At 35.4% G+C, this 19076-nt stretch overlaps 1 protein-coding gene across 2 annotated transcripts; it reads left to right on the top strand.

The window, feature by feature from the left end:
• Positions 1-182: 182 nt before the first annotated feature.
• On the top strand, positions 183-18838 carry LOC126366604 (proton-coupled folate transporter-like). Of its 2 annotated transcripts, none has more exons than XM_050009770.1 (7): positions 183-1044; positions 7842-8007; positions 14726-14827; positions 15478-15615; positions 17430-17513; positions 17859-18015; positions 18682-18838. In XM_050009770.1, the coding sequence occupies exons 1-7, from the start codon at positions 235-237 to the stop codon at positions 18776-18778; spliced, it is 1554 nt and encodes a 517-aa protein (XP_049865727.1). In that variant the 5' UTR covers positions 183-234; the 3' UTR covers positions 18779-18838. The 2 variants fall into 2 exon arrangements, with proteins under 2 accessions (XP_049865727.1, XP_049865728.1); XM_050009771.1 differs by lacking the exon at positions 183-1044 and adding an exon at positions 2044-2906.
• Positions 18839-19076: the final 238 nt, after the last annotated feature.

Below are 19076 nucleotides of genomic sequence, written 5' to 3'. Positions count from 1 at the left end.
AATCAGCATGATATTTATAACATACTTACCTTTGATATCTAATGCACAAAGTTATAAGTTCACAAATAACTTTATCTTAATCAATGTTGATAGGGAAATAATATGGTTTATCCGATCCGATAATATACTAATCTCAATGGTTACTTTATTTGCATACGCTAAAACGACCACAGTCATACGACAGCATACAATGAGAGTAGTTTTGTTTTGTTCCTTAAACAAAAAATAGTTAACATGAGTGCGGAAGTGACCGGTTCAGAAATGCAACAATTCTTGGAAGGAGACCCACTCAATCCCAATAGTGAGAAAGAAGATGCAGCACCAAAACGTACTTGCTATGAATCCTGCAACTATGTGTGTCGTAATATTACAGTAGAGCCAACTATGGCACTTTTTGTGCTACCAGCCATATTAACAATACTGACCACACAAAATTTGAGCTTGGAAAAAGCATGTCGAGTGAACCTGAATTTCACGGACGAAATCTGTAGGTCATTGAAACTACAGCAAGTAGACACACAGAATGAATACGAGAAAGCAACGCAACAGCTGTTAACAAAGTTTTTAGCGTCCAGAACCTATATCACAGCAACTATACCTTGCCTTATAGCTTTGTTCGCTGGTTCATATTCCGACAAGACTGGGAGAAGAAAGATATTCCTACTTATGCCCATCTTTGGACAAATCCTTGTGGTCAGCAACAACATGCTCAATGTCTACTTCTTCTATGAACTTAACCTCGAATTCCTTACATTTAGTGAAGCAATTTTCGAAGGCTTTTCTGGTGGTTGGACTGTCGCCTTCTTTACCATGTTTGCCTTTATCAGCGACATCACTACAGAAAAAAACCGGACATTCCGTATGGGTTTACTGAACTTTGCTCTAACTGTTGGGTTCCCTATAGGAATGGGTCTCAGTGGAGTGTTACTAAAGAACTTCGGTTACTATGGGTGTTACGGAGTGGCGTTCGGGTGTCATGCTTTGAACTTTTCATACAACGCCTTCATCTTGAAGGAACCAGAAAAAACTTTAGCACAGAAAAAGGTAAGAAGCAATTATATAATTAGTTACTAGTCGTTGTATACACAAATATAAAGTGAAATTTTACATCGCATAAGTAAGGAATTGAAAATAATTTTAAAAACAGAAACAAATCATCAGTTTTGCGACGGAAAATTCCACTTGATATTAACTCGGAATCATGGTCTGAATCATCCCCCTCAGTATTCGTTACGATGTCACTAACACACTGTATGTGCCACAATGTGTGTGTGTGTGTGTTTGTATACCTATATACATATACAACTCTTATTATATATCGTCTTTATGTGTGTATATTATATCTTAATCATAGGATCGGGCTTAGTATAAAATACACAAAATATTGAAATATATAACTTTATAGTGCATAATTATGTAAAATACAACACAGTTGCTGTTATAAACAAATAATTCACTTTTATTACTCTTAAGTATCTTTTCATTGTTCTGCTGATAGCAATTTACGTATAATAATATTAATAACAGAGAATATCCAGAATTTGCTTATTTATTAACATGTAACTTGTGAATTCTGCATTCAACTAAAATTTTATTCGGAAATTGTGTTTAGAAACTACGTAGTGGAATAAAAGTACCAGAGGCATATAGTACCAAACTTCGTAAAAAATGTACTTGAATATATCAACATATAAGCAATACATATTATTTAAATTATTATGTCATTTGAGTAGAGAATTTGAGAACAACATCAACTATTTATACAGTGAAATGTGTCCTTTCAGGAATAAGGTTAAGATCAACATGTTATTTAACAACTCACTGTTATGTTGAGCCATTTAAAAAAAAAACAATTTAAACACTTTTTTTTTGTTGCAAAACAAAAACATATAAAACTGATATTTTATTAATAACACACGGAAAAATAAGTTTTTAAACGTATAATCTTTTCTTAATCAGTGTTGATAGGAGAAATACATGACACGTTCGATAATACGGCGCTAATCTGTAATGGCTTTATTTGTGTTAGGTAACACAGTCTTGCGGCAGCAAACAATGGGAGTAGTTTCATACCAATCCTATCAAAATTAATAAAAGTTCGTGCCGCAGAATTAACAACACAAGAAATGGAACAGTTCGCAGAGGGAGACCCACTTAAACCCAACGATGACAACCAAAATGCTGCAAAACGAAGTTGTCGTGGATCATGCAACCATATACTTCGAAATATTACAGTGGAACCCACCATGGCATTGTTTACGCTAGCAGTCATTTTAACAATGTTAACAACACAAAACTTGAGTTTGGAGAAAGCATGTCGAGTGAATCTGAACTTTACCGACGAGATTTGTTCCTCATTAAAACTGCAGCAGGCCGAAACGCAGAATGAATACGAAAAAGCAACGCAGCAGTTAATTGCAAAGTTTATTTCGTCCAGAACCTACATAACAGCGACTATACCCTGCGTCATTGCGTTGTTTGCTGGGTCTTATTCAGACAAGACTGGAAGAAGGAAAGTCTTCCTGCTGATCCCGATCGTTGGACAGATTCTCTTAATCATCAATAATATGCTCAACACCTACTTCTTCTATGAACTGAATCTCGAGTTCCTTACATTCAGTGAAGCTGTTTTAGAAGGATTTAGTGGAGGCTGGAGTCTTCCCTTTTTCATCATGTTTGCCTTTATCAGCGCCATCACTACAGATGAGACCCGAACATTTCGAATGGGTCTTCTGAATCTTGCTCTAACAGTCGGTTTCCCAGTAGGAATGGGGCTCAGTGGCATTTTATTAAAGAAGTATGGTTACTACGGAACTTACGGAGTGGCATTGGCGTGTCATATTGTGAACTTTTCATACAGTGCTTTCATACTGAAAGAGCCAAAGAGAACTCCAGAACAGAAAAAAGTAAGTTGTAAAGTAATTAAGTTCATAAAATTATTTATTTTTTACAAATGGATGAGGCCATTATCGTTACCATGCTATACGAGTTTCCATAAAAACGAAATTCAAAAAAAATCAAAATGGCAATAACGTGTAATATTTCTGTAATCGGCCAAATCATCTAAATAATATTATATAATATTAATAGGTAAATAATTATCATAATGTATGTGTGAGTTAGTATACTTAGAAGAAAAGTTCTATATTAATTATTTGTCGTAGAACAGATACGATGAACAGAAATACAAGCTATCTGCCCGTAGCTTAGGTACATCAATTCCATCCCAAAATCAACTTTTTTGTTAAAAGATCTTGCCAAAAAGATAACCATCCATTCAAGTACTTAGTTGTTGTATATAATCAACTATATTTTGAATTACTACCTGCTAAGTATGGTGATAAGATACATTAATAAGGATTGTTTTGACACTAATAATCAATCACCTTTGAACTCTACAAAAAATACTGTAGTAATCAAATAGCAGCAGGACTTTTAGGCGGATGGGACGTTCGTTATGTAAAAATTGTCGATTTAAACTGTATCTACGTATGTTACCAACTTAAAAAAGAAATTTTTGAATTTTAATACCACATAGTAATATCACTATCTTCCTATCGTAAGAATGCGTTTCGATGAAGACAACTTACGTGACGATTAACGTGTGAAATTCTATGATATAACAAATCTAATTATATTTGTTAAACAATGGTAATCGTTAGTGTAGTGTGCAGTGTGGTAAATCAACAATGGCAGGTTTTCATCCAAATCTCTCCAACGGAGCATGAAAACGTAAGGTAAACAGACAGATTTAGGTATATTCAATTCAATAAATTTATTTGCAAATAACCAATGATATACATCAGATGCAAATTAATATAAGAGAATTATAGTTACAATAGGTACAGTATTCAATTATTTAGTTCACATTACATTTACCGGAACATAAATACAAACATAAGAGACACACACTCACATTAACAACAATTACAATAACAATTATAGAGTAAGACACACACATACAGAAACACCAACCAACCAACTAACATAACAAGAAATACAATTATACAGGGTGTTAGTGACATCGTAACGAAAACTTTGAGGGATGATTCAGGCCATGATTCTGAGTTGATATCAAGCGGAATTTTCCGTCGCAAAAGTATGGAACGGAAAATAATTTAAATAAGCTCTAAAATTTTCATGAATTCTCCGACAGGAAATTCCACTTGATATCGACTCAGAATCATGGTCTGAATCACCCCCTTTAGTATTCGTTACAGTGTCACTAACACCCATACCTACTTGTATGGCTACTGTATGTACTTGTATGGGGTGTAAGTGACATCGTAACGAATACTGAGAGGGATGATTCAGCTGATTATTCTGAGTTAATATCAAGTGGAATTTTCCATCGCAAAAGTATAGAATTGAAAATAATTTAAAAAAACTAAAAAAATAACATGAATTTTGCGACGGAAAATTCCACTTGATATTAACTCAGAATCATGGTCTGAATCATCCCTCTGAGTATTCGTTACGATGTCACTAACACCCTGTATAATTGGAATAAGTAAGTAATAAAATATGTCATTGTATAAACACGAAAAGTACATACATCTAATGTGCAGATAACACCTAGGAAATTATTTATTTATTTATTTATTTATTTATTTATTTATTTATTTATTTATTTACACAGACCTAAATATTATTATTACAGGCATAACTCCCAATACAATAACATTTAAATGTCAATAAACAAAAAATAAAATAAAACTAACTTATGTCAACTTAAGATTAAAAATAACATTCATAGCTATTAACTTAAAATTTAAAGGAAAAGTTAAAATAATATAAAATAATTAACACTTACCTAGCTAACATGTTCATCAAATAAAAATTAAAAATTTAAATAAAAATCAAAAATAAAAATCAAGATAAAAATCATTAACATCAATAAATTACACATGTCCGCAGAAACAAAATTAACCATTAATAAAAATACAAATAATTAATAAATTAAGCCTGTCAATTAAATACATCATTATCAGACGTTACAAATTCTAATGCTGTTTCTGAGAATTTGACCAAAGAACAATTAAAGACGTCAATTATTTTTGAGAGCTCGTTAAGCAAACGCAATGCAGTAGGTATCGGAGCATGTCGAAGGACGTTTGTTCGACATGTCGGGACCACGAAAGTTTGGTTTCGCGGTTCGCGTCGCAACCGCGTATTTGGAACCAGAAGACCAATTGACTCCAAGATCGATGGGTTGCTTATCCAGCCACGGAACACTTTGAAAACGTACGTTACTAGTGCTACCCTTCTTCTAGCTTCAAGGCTGTTGTAGCCGACCATTCCGATAACAAATAGAGTTGGATACATCAGCGGGAAGAAAGGGTACACTCCATACAATTTGTGATACATGTGCCTTAAATATTTATTCTGTATTTTTTCTAGCATGAGTCCATATTTGGTCTCATGGGGGTTCCATACCATAGAGCACGTCTCCAAGTGGCTTCTGACTAATGCGTTATATAGTGATTTTAGAGCATTTACATTTTTTAAATCTTTTGTATTACGGAGTACAAATCCCAAACTGCGAAAGGCTTTTTTGCAGACACTAGTAATATGCTCACTGAAAGTTAGGTCATGTGAGAATCTAACCCCTAAGTCACGAATAGTGTCGACCCTCTCCATTACCACCCCACCGATTTTATAGTCATATCTAATGTCATGCGCTCGCGCACGAGTATATGACATCAAACTGCACTTCGAGGTGTTAAAAAGGAGTTTGTTTTCGTGACTCCATTGGACAACCCTATTTATATCACCCTGCAAACGCTCACAATCCGCAATATCCCTGATAGCAAGGCACAACTTCAGATCGTCCGCAAACAGCAAACATGTCGCATGCTCAACCACATCAGGCAAGTCGTTGATCATTAAAAGAAATTCTAACGGCCCCAAGTTGCTCCCCTGACTAACCCCAGAAAATGTTACAAAGGGTTCGGAAATATAACCTGCGTAATCAACATACTGCTTACGATTCGCTAGGTAGCTCACGAAAAACCCCAGAAGTCCCGCTGTAAAACCTGATGCCGCTAACTTTGTCAAAAGGACGTCGTTATTGACTGTGTCGAACGCCTTTCTAAAATCAAAGTATGCGACATCCATTTGACCTCCAACGCGAATGTCAAGAGCATTTGTCGCACCTTGCATGAAACACATTAGGTTTGAGTGCGTCCCATGACCCGGCCGGAAACCATGTTGAGAAACCGATATAATCTTACTTACTTGAGTGTATATGTGGTTGTACAGTATCGACTCAAATACCTTGGCGAAGGTTGACAAAACAGCCACAGGCCTATGATCCGATAACTCACCACTAGAACCAGTTTTCGGAACAGGGATAACTCGTGTAGTTTTCCACGGTTCTGGATATGTAGAAGTAGCCATACAAAGGTTATACAGGTATAAAAGAGGGGTTATTATGAAAGTAAACAAAAAACTAAAAGGCAATATGGAATATTGGGCCATGGGGATTTAATATGGTTATATTATAGGATTCGCGGCAAACTAAAAGGAGCAATAGGATTTACCTGAGAAGACATACGTCAACCTCATCATCTTCATAGCGTTATCCCGGTTCCCGAGGTCAGAGGTCCGCTTACCTAACCTGAAGATTTGACAGGTCCGGTTTTTACAGAAGCAACTGCAAGTCTGACCTTCCAACTTGTGAAGGGAAAACCAGACCAAAACTGATTAGGTCACATAACTTCGAAACACATTTCTGGGGAATGACGGTTGCCGCACGATGTTTTCGTTCACCGCTGCGCACGTGATTATAATTTATCATCCAAACATATATGAATTAGAAAACAAATTCGAAAATCATAGTATAGGCCCGTGCTGTTTTTCACAGTGAGAATCAAGCATTCTTCCGACTGGTCTACCACAGGTTGGGATTTATAATATAAAAAAAGTAATTTAACTCATGTTTTGCTGAACCAAAATTCGGAAGCGTATTGATTTTTTTATGAGAACATAAACACTGTAATCAGGAACAAATAAATATAATTAAAACACATAATAACGGGTTCTTACCGCGTTTAAATGGGGATATGAGACTCCCGATATTTCGACACTGTTGCAAGTGCCATGATCACGGGATGACTGATGAGATTGGAGTGCAGTAGGTAGATCCGTTTCACGCTTTTCACAACACCTACTACTGGATTCCACATGGTCGATAATTTGAACCCGTCTTCCCTGTTGAAATTTTTATGTTTTCTGATTTCAATAGCCTCTTTTACGAGTCTGGGGATGTAATGACGTTCTGTCGATAATATTTGTGGATTGTTAAACTCGATCCAGTGGTTAGGGCCCGACTCCAGTACATGCTCAGCTATAGCAGATTTCTGCACGTCGTTTTTCTTCATGGCACTAATATGTTCTTTAATCCAGCAAGAAATAGACCGTTTTGTTTGTCCGATGTACGAACTACCACAACTACAGTCTATTTTGTATACGCCGGGGCTCTCAAACGGAAAACAGTTTTTCGGGGAACGTAGACTCTGTGCGATTTTCTTTGAAGGGGTAAATATAGTTTTTATTAAATATTTATTCAAAATATTTCCTATCTTATCAGTAACTCCCTTCAGATATGGAAGAAATGCTGGCTGACGTTCAACCCTGGGTACGGTAGTCTTGACCTTTGGTTTTGACCATTTAAACGCGGTAAGAACCCGTTATTATGTGTTTTAATTATAATAATAACCGCGTAAACTTAAAACAATGTACAAATAAATATGTTTATATTGGACGCCACATAACAAACAAATATAAAAAACAAAAAGAGAACATAATTTTAAAATATACTATTATTCTTTAATTCTTAGTTTCAGCATGAGAACAAAGGGGTCTGCAACTTCTTCCGTACGTTCTTCAGTCTCGCAAACATTCGCGAGTCGTGGAATGTCGTGTTCCGTAGCGGGCCCAACCACCGGCGCGTGCGCATGATAGTTTACATGCTTGTCATCGCCACACTTTTCGGTCCTATGTATGGTAAGTCAATGCAAGCTTACGACTATGTTCCCATTGGATTAAGTCACCACATGATGAACTAAATCCTCTAATAATAAATATTTCCTTCATTTCATCACTGAGCCTTATTAAATGAACGTGATATTAAAGGACGTCACATACCTATGTTATGTACTAACCATGTTAAGTATGTTATTTGTGTAAGACAACTGACGACTATAACTATGACGGACTAGATTTTGCCTGTAGCTTTGCTCAAGTTAAATCCGGGGTAACACGGTTTCTCTTTCCTAATTTACCAATTTTGAGCTTCCTATCTCGAAAAATGCGATAAGAGTTATATAAAATTTAAACTTTTACTTTTTCAAATTTTAGCCTCGCTTAGAGGAGACAATGCTTTAGATATCTCCCTCATTCAGCGCTTATCGCTATCGGACCACTAGGATCGATTAATTCTTTCAAATGTAATCCTCCCAGATGACGCCCTGAGCCGACGTTCGCGCATAACTGGGCACCCTCACGATCGAGTTTTAAATTTTGTACCAAGTGAGAGCCCTCAGCGATATGCGGCAAAACTCTAATAAGTAAAAAACGAACAATATCCCTATTTGGTGGATATCTTAACTATTCGCACAAAGCGCTTCGCATCGTCCTTCATTATGCGCACTGCTAAGGACTGGAATTATCTGCCGTCTTCTGTATTTCCGAATGCATATAACCTGAGTAAACCCATCATAGGTAAAAAAAAGGAAAAAACTAATAATAGGCGACATATTGTGTTAATCGTGTCATCATCATCATCAGCCCATTAACGTCCTGGGGTATGGGCCTTCCCTATGGATGTATAAGGAGATCGGGCCTTAAACCATCACGCGGGCCTAGTGCGGATTGATGGTTGTTAACGACTGCTAATGCAGCCGGGACCAACGGCTTAACGTGCCTTCCGCAGCACGGAGGAGCTCGAGATGAACACTTTTTTTTGCGGTCACCCATCCTATGACCGGCCTTTGCGAAAGTTGCTTAACTTCGACAATCGCAGACCGAGCGCGTTTACCGCTGCGCCACCGAGCTCCTCAGTTAATCGTGTATGCTCGGATAAATCGGGAGATATCGGACGATGTCACCAGATTTCGCTTAACATTCCAACTATATGCCAATTATCTAATGTCGAAGTCTGACGCCGTCATCGGATGTCACCCGACATCTCTGAGGACGCGTGTTTGACACATTTCCCTAGACAAATATCGCATAGTGGTGACGAGGCTTAATTCAAAACAATTTTCCTGTTTAAAACTTATCTCTATTTTGACCAGACATAGTATTAAATGATAACATGGACTATTGATAACACGCCGATAAATAAGTAGGCCTAAATAAATAAACCTAATCATTAAAAGACAATGTTTAAATTATCATCTGTGAAAGTAGTAAAATATTGCTAGTGCCTACTGTACTCTTTCCATTTCACTTAATGTTTTATATTTCCTATGTGTGCAATAAAGTATTTATAGGCCCCGATTCCTGCAGAAAACTCCTAATTTTATTTTAAGTTATACTGTTATTTTTTTTAAAGTTATATTATATTACAATTTTATCAGAAATCAGAAATCAGAATCATTTATTCAACGTAATTATCATGGATAAACTTGTTGAAGGTCAATGTAACATTTTTGAATTTACGTCATTTCGCAAGGTGTTATGGCTGAGGAGAAGAAATGACAAGAAACTGCAACAGCAACACATCTTTTAAAAACCAATGAGGATATACATTACAAGTTATTTAATAACTAGAGGAACACATTCAATACCAGACATTTTTATCATTTAGGTAGTCATTAATCTTATAATAAGCTTTTTTACATAAAGTAAGCTTCACGTGAGCTTTAAATTTATTTTCTGACAAATTTAAAATATTATCTGGTATTTTATTGTAAAAACGTATACATAACCCCAAAAAAGATGAATTTAATTTACTTAATCTAGAATTTTGAATAGCAATTTTATGTTTATTTCTTGTATTGTAAGTATGCCTTTCACAGTTTCTCGGAAGGAGAGATAAGTTTTTACGTACATACATAATGTTTTCATATATATATTGACTTGCGACCGTCAGTATATTTATTTCTTTAAACAGCTCCCTCAAAGAGTCCCGACAACGCAGCTTATAAATAGCGCGAACTGCTCTTTTTTGAATGATGAAAATAGTTTCTACATCAGCGGCTCGACCCCACAGCAAAATACCGTAAGACATTATGCTGTGGAAGTAGCTGAAGTAGACAAGTCTAGCAGTGGGTACATCTGTGAGTTGTCGGATCCTTCTGACGGCATATGCTGCTGAACTTAGCTTGCCCGCTAGTGATACAATATGTGGGCCCCATTGAAGTTTTGAATCTACAGTAATTCCTAAGAAAACTGTGTGTTCAACAAAATCTAGTTTCTCATCGTTAATTTTAATGTTATTATTTACTTTCTTTACGTTTGGTAGAACAAATTTAATACACTTCGTTTTCTTAGCATTTAGAACTAGGTTATTTACTGTAAACCAACTTAGAACCTGCGACACAGCGCTGTTTGCTTCGTCAAATTCCTCTAACTTTCTGTCGATTTTAAATATAAGAGAAGTGTCATCCGCGAACAGCACAATGTCAGCTTGGTTCTGTACTACATAAGGTAAATCATTTATGTACACTAAAAAAAGAAACGGACCCAAAATGGATCCTTGAGGAACTCCCATTTGAACATGAGAGCCCGAAGAAGTTGTACTATTGATTTGTACCTTTTGTATCCTACCACCTAGATATGAATTTAACAAACTGAGAGCTCCATTATTTAGTCCATAGTGCCTCAATTTCAAAAGCAAGGTCTCGTGATCCACGCAGTCGAACGCCTTAGACAAGTCACAGAATACTCCTACGGCATTCTGCGACTTCTCCCAAGCATCGAAAATGTGTCGAACAAATGTCACACTCGCGTCTGTTGTAGACCGACCCTTAGTAAAACCAAACTGCTGGCTGTGGAGTAAGTTATTTAAATTAAAATGACATAGCAGTTGGTCGAGAATAATTTTCTCGAAAATTTTACTAAGTACTGGTAGAATAGAAACCGGTCTATAATTCGTGGGGTCTGATTTTGTGCCCGATTTAAAAAGAGGTATAACTTTACTGATTTTCATTAAATTTGGAAAAGTGCCATTTTCAACACTCATATTAAAAATGTAAGCTAGATATGGTGCTAAGATATCAATAACAGAGCTCATCAATTTGACAGACAATCCCCATAAATCTTTCGAGGTTTTAAGTTTCAGCTGTTTGAATACTTTAACAATACTACTCGGATCAACGCGTTTAAAATCAAATAATTCAGTGCAAGCAGTAACATTACTTTTTAATAATATATCAGCTTGAACAGGAGAGGACCTGAGAGATTCTGTAGTTTTTACAGGGATGTTCGTGAAGAATTTATCAAAAACTTCAGCTACATCTTTATCTTGTTTTACTAACCCAGTGCCCGATTCTATATTGTATTCTAATTCACGCGGTTTAGAAGCCTTTGTTTCACTATTTATTACTTGCCAAACTGCCTTTATTTTATTATCCGCGGTCTTTATTTTACTACTAATATGCATCTGTTTGGCTGTATAACACACTCTTCGAAATATTTTAGAATAATTTTTGACGTAGCTTTTGAAACTATCAGCGTGTGTATACGTTTTTTCCTCATATAAAGAATAAAGAGTATTTCTACTTTTGCGAATGCCTACGGTAGCCCAGTCACTGAACTTGAATGATTGACTGTTGGTAACTACCTTTTGAGGAAAATTATTTTCAAATTCTTTATGGATAATAGTGAAGAAATCCCTGTAAAAATCGTCAGGATTGTCTGTATCAAAGTTTGGACAAGGTAAGTTACTAATAAGACTATTTCGATATTTCTCTATCCGATTATCAGTGATGGGTCGAGTACTAAATTTAATTTTTTGCACATTTTTAAGTACTGGAAAACTAACCAACTGCCCACTGTGATCAGACTTAAAACAGTTAAGGATACTGTTATCTTGGAAATCACAATTGCAAAAAATGTTATCTAAACATGAGGCAGTTGTTTCTGTAATTCTAGTTGGCTCCATAAATATATTAACAAGGTTAAATGATGTAAACAAACTTAGAAATCTAGTTGTAATTGTATCTACTTCATATAAATCAACGTTAAAATCTCCACACACTATAATGGATTTATTACCTTTGGATATGACCTTCAGTACATTTTCCATCACTGATTCAAAAACTGTGAAGTTAGCACTGTATGGGGGTCTGTATACGGCCACAACAATATGTTTCTCTGTTTCTATACATGAAATCTCCATAGTGCCCTCTATCGAAAGTCCAGTAATATCTTTGCGTTCTTTATATTTTAAACTATTTCTGATAAAAATAAGGGAGCCACCACGTATTTTGATCTTTCGACAGAAAGCGCTAGCCAAATGATAATTTTCTAAACCGAATAACAATTCATAATCCTTAAACCAATGCTCAGTAATACATAAAATGTCAATAAAAAATGTCTCTAAAAATAATTCTATGTCCAATTCTTTGCCAGAGAAGCCTTGAATATTTTGGTGAACTAGTTTTAATATTCCAAGCTTCTCTTTTGTCTTATTGTCTAGTTTAAAGATGAAGTACCATTCGTGGTACATGGCTGACTACCGTCAATAAAAGGTTTTGTACTGTAGAAGACAGTACAGTCAATAAGTTTACTGCCTGGTCTGGCAGAAATGTCTGTAATATAAAAAACTAGTACTGAACATATAATTTTTTTAAAGTACTTAGATAGATATATTCTATCTGTCGTTATTAAACAATTTTGAATAAACTTATTCAAATCTAAATAAATAATATTACTGTGATGACAGGTTCTGTTGTAAAGGTGTTGGTTGAGAGAAAATATATAATTATTTTCCTCACTAGCTAATGAATTTGAGTATGGAAACGAACAAATAATTAAGTTTCCACACTCAACAGTCATTAGCGACCTATGATACTTAGTTAACTGCTGTTTTGTGAGCCCTGTACTATTGCCTACTAAAAGAATAACGGTAGTGTTCGCATCATATTTACACTGGAATAGTTTTGTGATGATTTGTGAATATGACGCGCCAGGCATGCACACATATTTTAAGTTATATATATGACGGCACATTCTTATCCGCCGAAAAGGAAAGGGACGGATGATTGTCAACAAGTTAATTTTAAAACGAATTAATAACCCGTGCGATTAAAATAGGCATCTCGCTAGTATGCATTCCGTTTGACGTGATGTCTACTTAATTCTGTCGGGTTATTGGCTGATGTAAAATTTTTGACGGTTGTTTTAGATTTCTACTTACGTGTATTCCATAAATTTTATGCCTGTCGATTAGCCGTTCCTTTCTTTTTCAAAGTGTAAGAAAATGACAGGTATAACTTAAAATAAAATTAGATGGCGTCTGCAGGAATTAGCACCATTATGTTATGTTACACGCGTCTGCAAGTAATTTTAGGTAGTTACATAAAATAATGAAACACAGGGCAATTGCTTCCCATAAAAAAACATAATATTTTGGAAGAGAGTCTATCAAACGCATCTTCGGTTTAAAGTATCTACAGTAAATTATTATATTCATGTTTCTACTATGCGTTAGTTTAATCCTTATTACTCATTTTATAAAACATTCCATAAAAAAACATTTGTCACGTTTTCGTTACGCAGTTTCCTGTTCGCTCTATTTTTTTTATCAAATACAGTAAAACAGTCATAGATAGAATAGCCAAAAACAAAGATGTCGTTGATAATAGACTTGTATAACTTATATTCTATTTAGATAATTAAGTATATATTGTTATCGATACACGGCCATGAATAAGTGTTTGATTAGATATATCTAGTTGTTGCTATCGTCTCTTATATTTAATTTGCTGATAAGTATTTGATAGCCTATACGAAACGTGTTTGATAAATAAGACTATTTTTATTATAACTGTCAAAATCACTTACTGAGACTGTCCTTTGCTCGGTAAAGACATTGCAGGCTTAAATCACCTGATTATCCGAAAAAGGAAGATGATTGGGCATGTTAACCCGTTGGTCCTGGCTATTAGCCGTAAAAACACCTCCACCAACCTCCTCCTCCGGTTGTTTGAGGGAAGGCTTGTGCCCAACAGTGGGACGTATATTGGCTGTTTATGTTTACGTTTATGTGTAAGACCATTATTATAGACGGCGATGCGGTTCACCAACTATCACATTGGTCCAACAAAGCTGACTTATTGTAGATTTGCCGCAATAGTATTAACCACTTGGCCGGACAAATGGGGAACGCTGAGGGCTTTCACCCGGTACAAAATTTAAGACAACAAGCCTGAGGGTGCTCAGTTGGGCACGAACCTCGGTTCAGGGCGTCGTCTAAGGGAATTATATTTGAAGGAATTAATCGACTCTAGTGGGCCGATAGCGATAACGCCGGCCACGCCGGCGGGGTTGGTATCGTAGTCATGAACCTTTTGTTGTCGCAAGCTGATTGGCCGCCTCTATTACTAGAGCAAGCGGGTCGCCGGTCACCAGGATCGTATATAACCTGATACCTATTTCTTTTGGCGCTGATACTGTAAGTTTATGAATCGATGCTGTACCTCTGACTAGTGACTACCCTAACTGGAAATATAATACTGAAACTTGTACTTAATTTTTACATTTTTTTTTTCAGGAGAAATATCTGTATTGTACCTGAATACAAGGTACAGGTTCAACTGGGATGAGGTCAAATTTAGCGTGTTCCAAACGTACAACTTCGTCATGCACACAGTCGGTAAGATAACCTACTTACATTACAACCTTTACGTATTTACCGACCACCTACTTTACTTACCGACCACACTTACCTACCATCTACCTTTCTTACCAACCTAAACCACCTAAAAGTATGAAGATAAGGTAGGTAAATAAAAGAAGGGAGATAGTAGGGATGGGGATACATTTATAATTTGTAACTTTGGGTAAGAGGCTTATATTCAATATCTCCTATACTTAAAGGTTGCCTGGAAGAGATTGCTACTTAGCAATAAGGCCGCCTATTGTACTAATTCTATTTCTCTTTTGTTTTGTATTTTGTTTTTTCCTGTTTGTGCAATAAAGTATTTGTTATGTTATGTTATATGAAACTTTATTATTATTTTATTTTATAAAAAATATCCAACTCCAACTAATTGCACCGCGCACAACAGACATTCCATTTCATCAGTTATTTATTAAATGTATTATAACCGGCTAGAAAAATCATAATATATTTATGATAAATTGTCTAAATTCCGTCTTCATAATTTTTATTTGGAATTATTTTTTTCCATTACTCATTACTCTTTATAAAACTATATTTAAACTATATAAACAGAAACTAAGTCAAAATATCTCATAGAATAACTGACAGAGTGAAATAAGAATTTTCTAAATTGTTCACAGGTACAATGTTCTCAATAATTGTATTCAGCAAGGTGCTAGGATGGCACGATTCTTTACTAGGTATCATCTCAACTGTGAGCAAGTTGTTTTCATCATTCGTATACTGTTTTGCGCCAAACGGAAAAATATTTTTTATTGGTAAGTATATTATTATTCCAACTGAAAATAAAATTAAGCGTATCACTTGAGACATTTCCATACCATATTTATTTATTTATTTTATTTTGTTTGGGGAGCTTACAGCTCGTTCCCTTATAGTGAATTTTCAAAAAGGTGCATACGTAACCGTCACTCCCCATAGAGCCCTAAACCAAAGTGCCCCAATAGACGTGCCCCAACTTGTGACAATAGGGTATTTAACTGGTTGAAAGATAAAGTATAAAATACTAATATAGAATTAGAAACCAAACCAAGTAGTTAATGCCATTTGCAAGAAGGCATTGCAATTAATTGCAAAGAAGACACGTCAAAAAAAACCTCGCCCTAGAGTGAAAACTACGTAAGCGCCTTTTTGATAAATCACATACGGATATCTTCTTGTTCTATCGTGTGGGTTGTGCGGTAGATGACCAACCTCATCAACCTTGGTGTCAAGATTATTATTGAGACGCCGTAGGGCCCTAGCATGGCTCATGTAACGACTACGTACTTAAGTATATCAGAAAGTAATCAGTAGTAATAGTTTGCTTCCCTTTGGGGCAAACAGATGCTGAGTAGTTTTACCTTTTCAAATAAATGCACAGTATCTCAACACTTTTGTCATTAATTTTATTTCTTTCCTTTTGTGTAAATGTCTATAGCCTATTTTCAATGTTATGTTTTCGTTTTGTGTGCTGTTTGTTTGAATAAACGTTTTCTCTCTCTCTCTCTCTCTAATCAGGACCTTAACAACCGATTTACATAGGCCTCAGTTACTATAAGCATTTTGTATAATATTTCGTAAATTAAGCCTACTATATGCAAACAAACTGTATTTTCATTTAAACCTTTTCATAAACATAACACGACGGAGATAAAATATTAAAATTATCTTTTCCGTATATGGAAGGTAAATATACCGTAGTGGGCAAATGTTATTACATAGTATTAACGCAGAAACCGCTGTTACATCATATATTGCTAAAAATATACCTTTGTTAAAGGATTACGCCCTTTTCGACATAATAGTTTATTTATATGGGCGATGACAGGCTGGTTATCTATCAACATAAATTCAAATTCAAAAATATAATTTATTCAGTAGGTAACATAGTTACACTTTGACTCCTCAATTTTTAAATAACGAACGTCTCATCCGCTTTAAACTACTGCAGCTTCTCACAACCTGTATAGCCAGGGAAAAGAAGCTGCAAAAAAACATAAGTGGTTCTGTAGCGGTTCTGTAGCAATAGATAAAAAAAACGCATGGCAAACGAATTCAATTTTTACTTCTGCAATACTATTACTACTTATACTTCCTTAACTAATAATTAGTAGTACTATTCCGTGCGTAGTAGTAGTAGAAGTATGTAACAGAGTTAATAGTATAGTAACGACTACATACTTAAGTAAATAGTAGTCGTTATATAATACTACTAGCGACCCGCCCCGGGCTTCGCTCGGATGCAATGCTGAGGAAAAAATTATATTATGTTTTCCTCAGTATTGCACCCGAGCAAAAAACCTGAAAAAAAAGTATTTCTCCTCTATTTAATGGATGTTATTATACATAATAAACCTTCCTCTTGAATTATTCTTACTTAACAAAATCCGTTGCTTTTTCATTCTTACTTAACCAAGGTTGTCGAGATCAGTCATATGAGAGAAGATTGCAGTAATTTGCAGTTTTTATGCACTTATACTAAAGTCTATCTAATTTTGTATAGGACTTGCAGATCAGTCATTCTTTAATAGCTCTAACAAAGTTAATCATGATAAGCAGTCTTGCGGCAATTCAAAAACTTTTATTTCAGCGCCATTGGTCGAGATTCTAAACGGGACGTCATTGTTAGCCATGAGATCAATCGTATCAAAATTCGTTGACTCCAATGAACTAGGTAAGTTCGCCAACTTTCTATTCGCGAGAAATACTTAAGTCTTAGATAAAATACAATATAAATATTTTTCAGACGCACCGTTCTGAGAAAAAGTAATAGTCACTACATTCCGTAAACTGAGCATTATTTTTATTCTGAATTAGGTACTTATAATTTATTAGAAATTACCTTGAACGTTACAAAATATTCCTTACCCGGAAAGTTCCTGCAGTCACTTCTGTGTGCATCAAGTTTAACACCAAGATTAGTGACGTCTATTCAAAAATTCCAGCCAAATCAAGAAGAATCCCCTAGAATATCCCTACTCTATCCTAAAAAACATACTGAGATATTTCAATTTTCCAGGTAAGGTAAACTCAATAATCTCACTAACTGAGAATCTAATGCCGCTTGTATACGTGCCACTCTACACCAACGTATACAAAGCTACCATGGAGGTTCTACCTGGAGCTGTGTTCCTGATGGGAGCAGCTTTGACATTTCCTGCTGTCATCGTATTCATGTAAGCTCGCCTTAACTATTGCTGCTTCTATATCTTTTCCTATCGTGTGGGTTGTGAGGTGGAGTACCAACCTCATGAACCCTGGTGTCAGTGTGCTTATATCTTATTATTATTAACAGCCATCTCTGATCCACTGCAAGGCAAAGTCTTCTCTCCTGTTCCTGTTCCTCCTCCCTGTTCGAATTAAACCTGTTCGCACCACCATTCCAGAAAGCGATCCAGCTCGTCGCGCCACCTATTTCGTAGCTTTCCCCTACAGCATCCTACTACTCCTACTACCTACTTCTATAGGCAAATACAAACATTGAAATTTCACTTTTAACATGGCTGGCAAAGCATGCGTGTCTTTACATCTCCGCCTATCCCTTCGGGGTTAAAGACGTAGTTACAAACATATAATGTTATCTAACATTCACCTGGTTATGCTCCCAAGCATGTACACGGCAGGAATTGTGGCCTTTCAAAAATGTGCAATTTTAAAAAGCGCGGTGGGCTATTCATTTAACACCATACGGTTCAACATACCCATCTGAGCGTGAACAAGTGAGCGTCATACAAGTTCTTATAAAAATCACCCAAATTAAATAGGACTGCAATATCATATTTGTATGAGCAAATATAGCTTGCTCTCAACAAAATTAAAGTGCCTTTCGTTTTTAATTGCAGATGGTTATTATATGAACACCGAAAAGGGGTCAGGAGATTAAAAACCGAGGAAGCAGATGAATTACCAACAAAAGATAATCTTTTACAACCTAATTAATTAGTTATTTTTTTTATATACATTATAACATATTCAAAATCGAATAAACGTGACTACATACGTAAATAACATTTTGTTGTATTCTACGATATCCTTTTCATATTATATTTTCTAGTGATATTCTTATGCGACTAACTAAATAAGAATGACATAGAAAATTAAATATTACGTATGTTCATTGTTCGATTACAGCAATCTTGAACTACTCCTTTATCTGAAACGAGTGACATTAATATCACAGTAAATATTGAATTAAATATATAACAATATAATACCTAATCGAAACACAAACACACGC

This window comes from Pectinophora gossypiella, chromosome 5 (assembly GCF_024362695.1).
Source record: "Pectinophora gossypiella chromosome 5, ilPecGoss1.1, whole genome shotgun sequence".
NCBI classification, from domain to species: Eukaryota; Metazoa; Arthropoda; class Insecta; order Lepidoptera; family Gelechiidae; genus Pectinophora; species Pectinophora gossypiella.
Note: the sequence above shows the minus strand (reverse complement) of the source record. Positions and strands in the feature narration are given on the sequence as shown.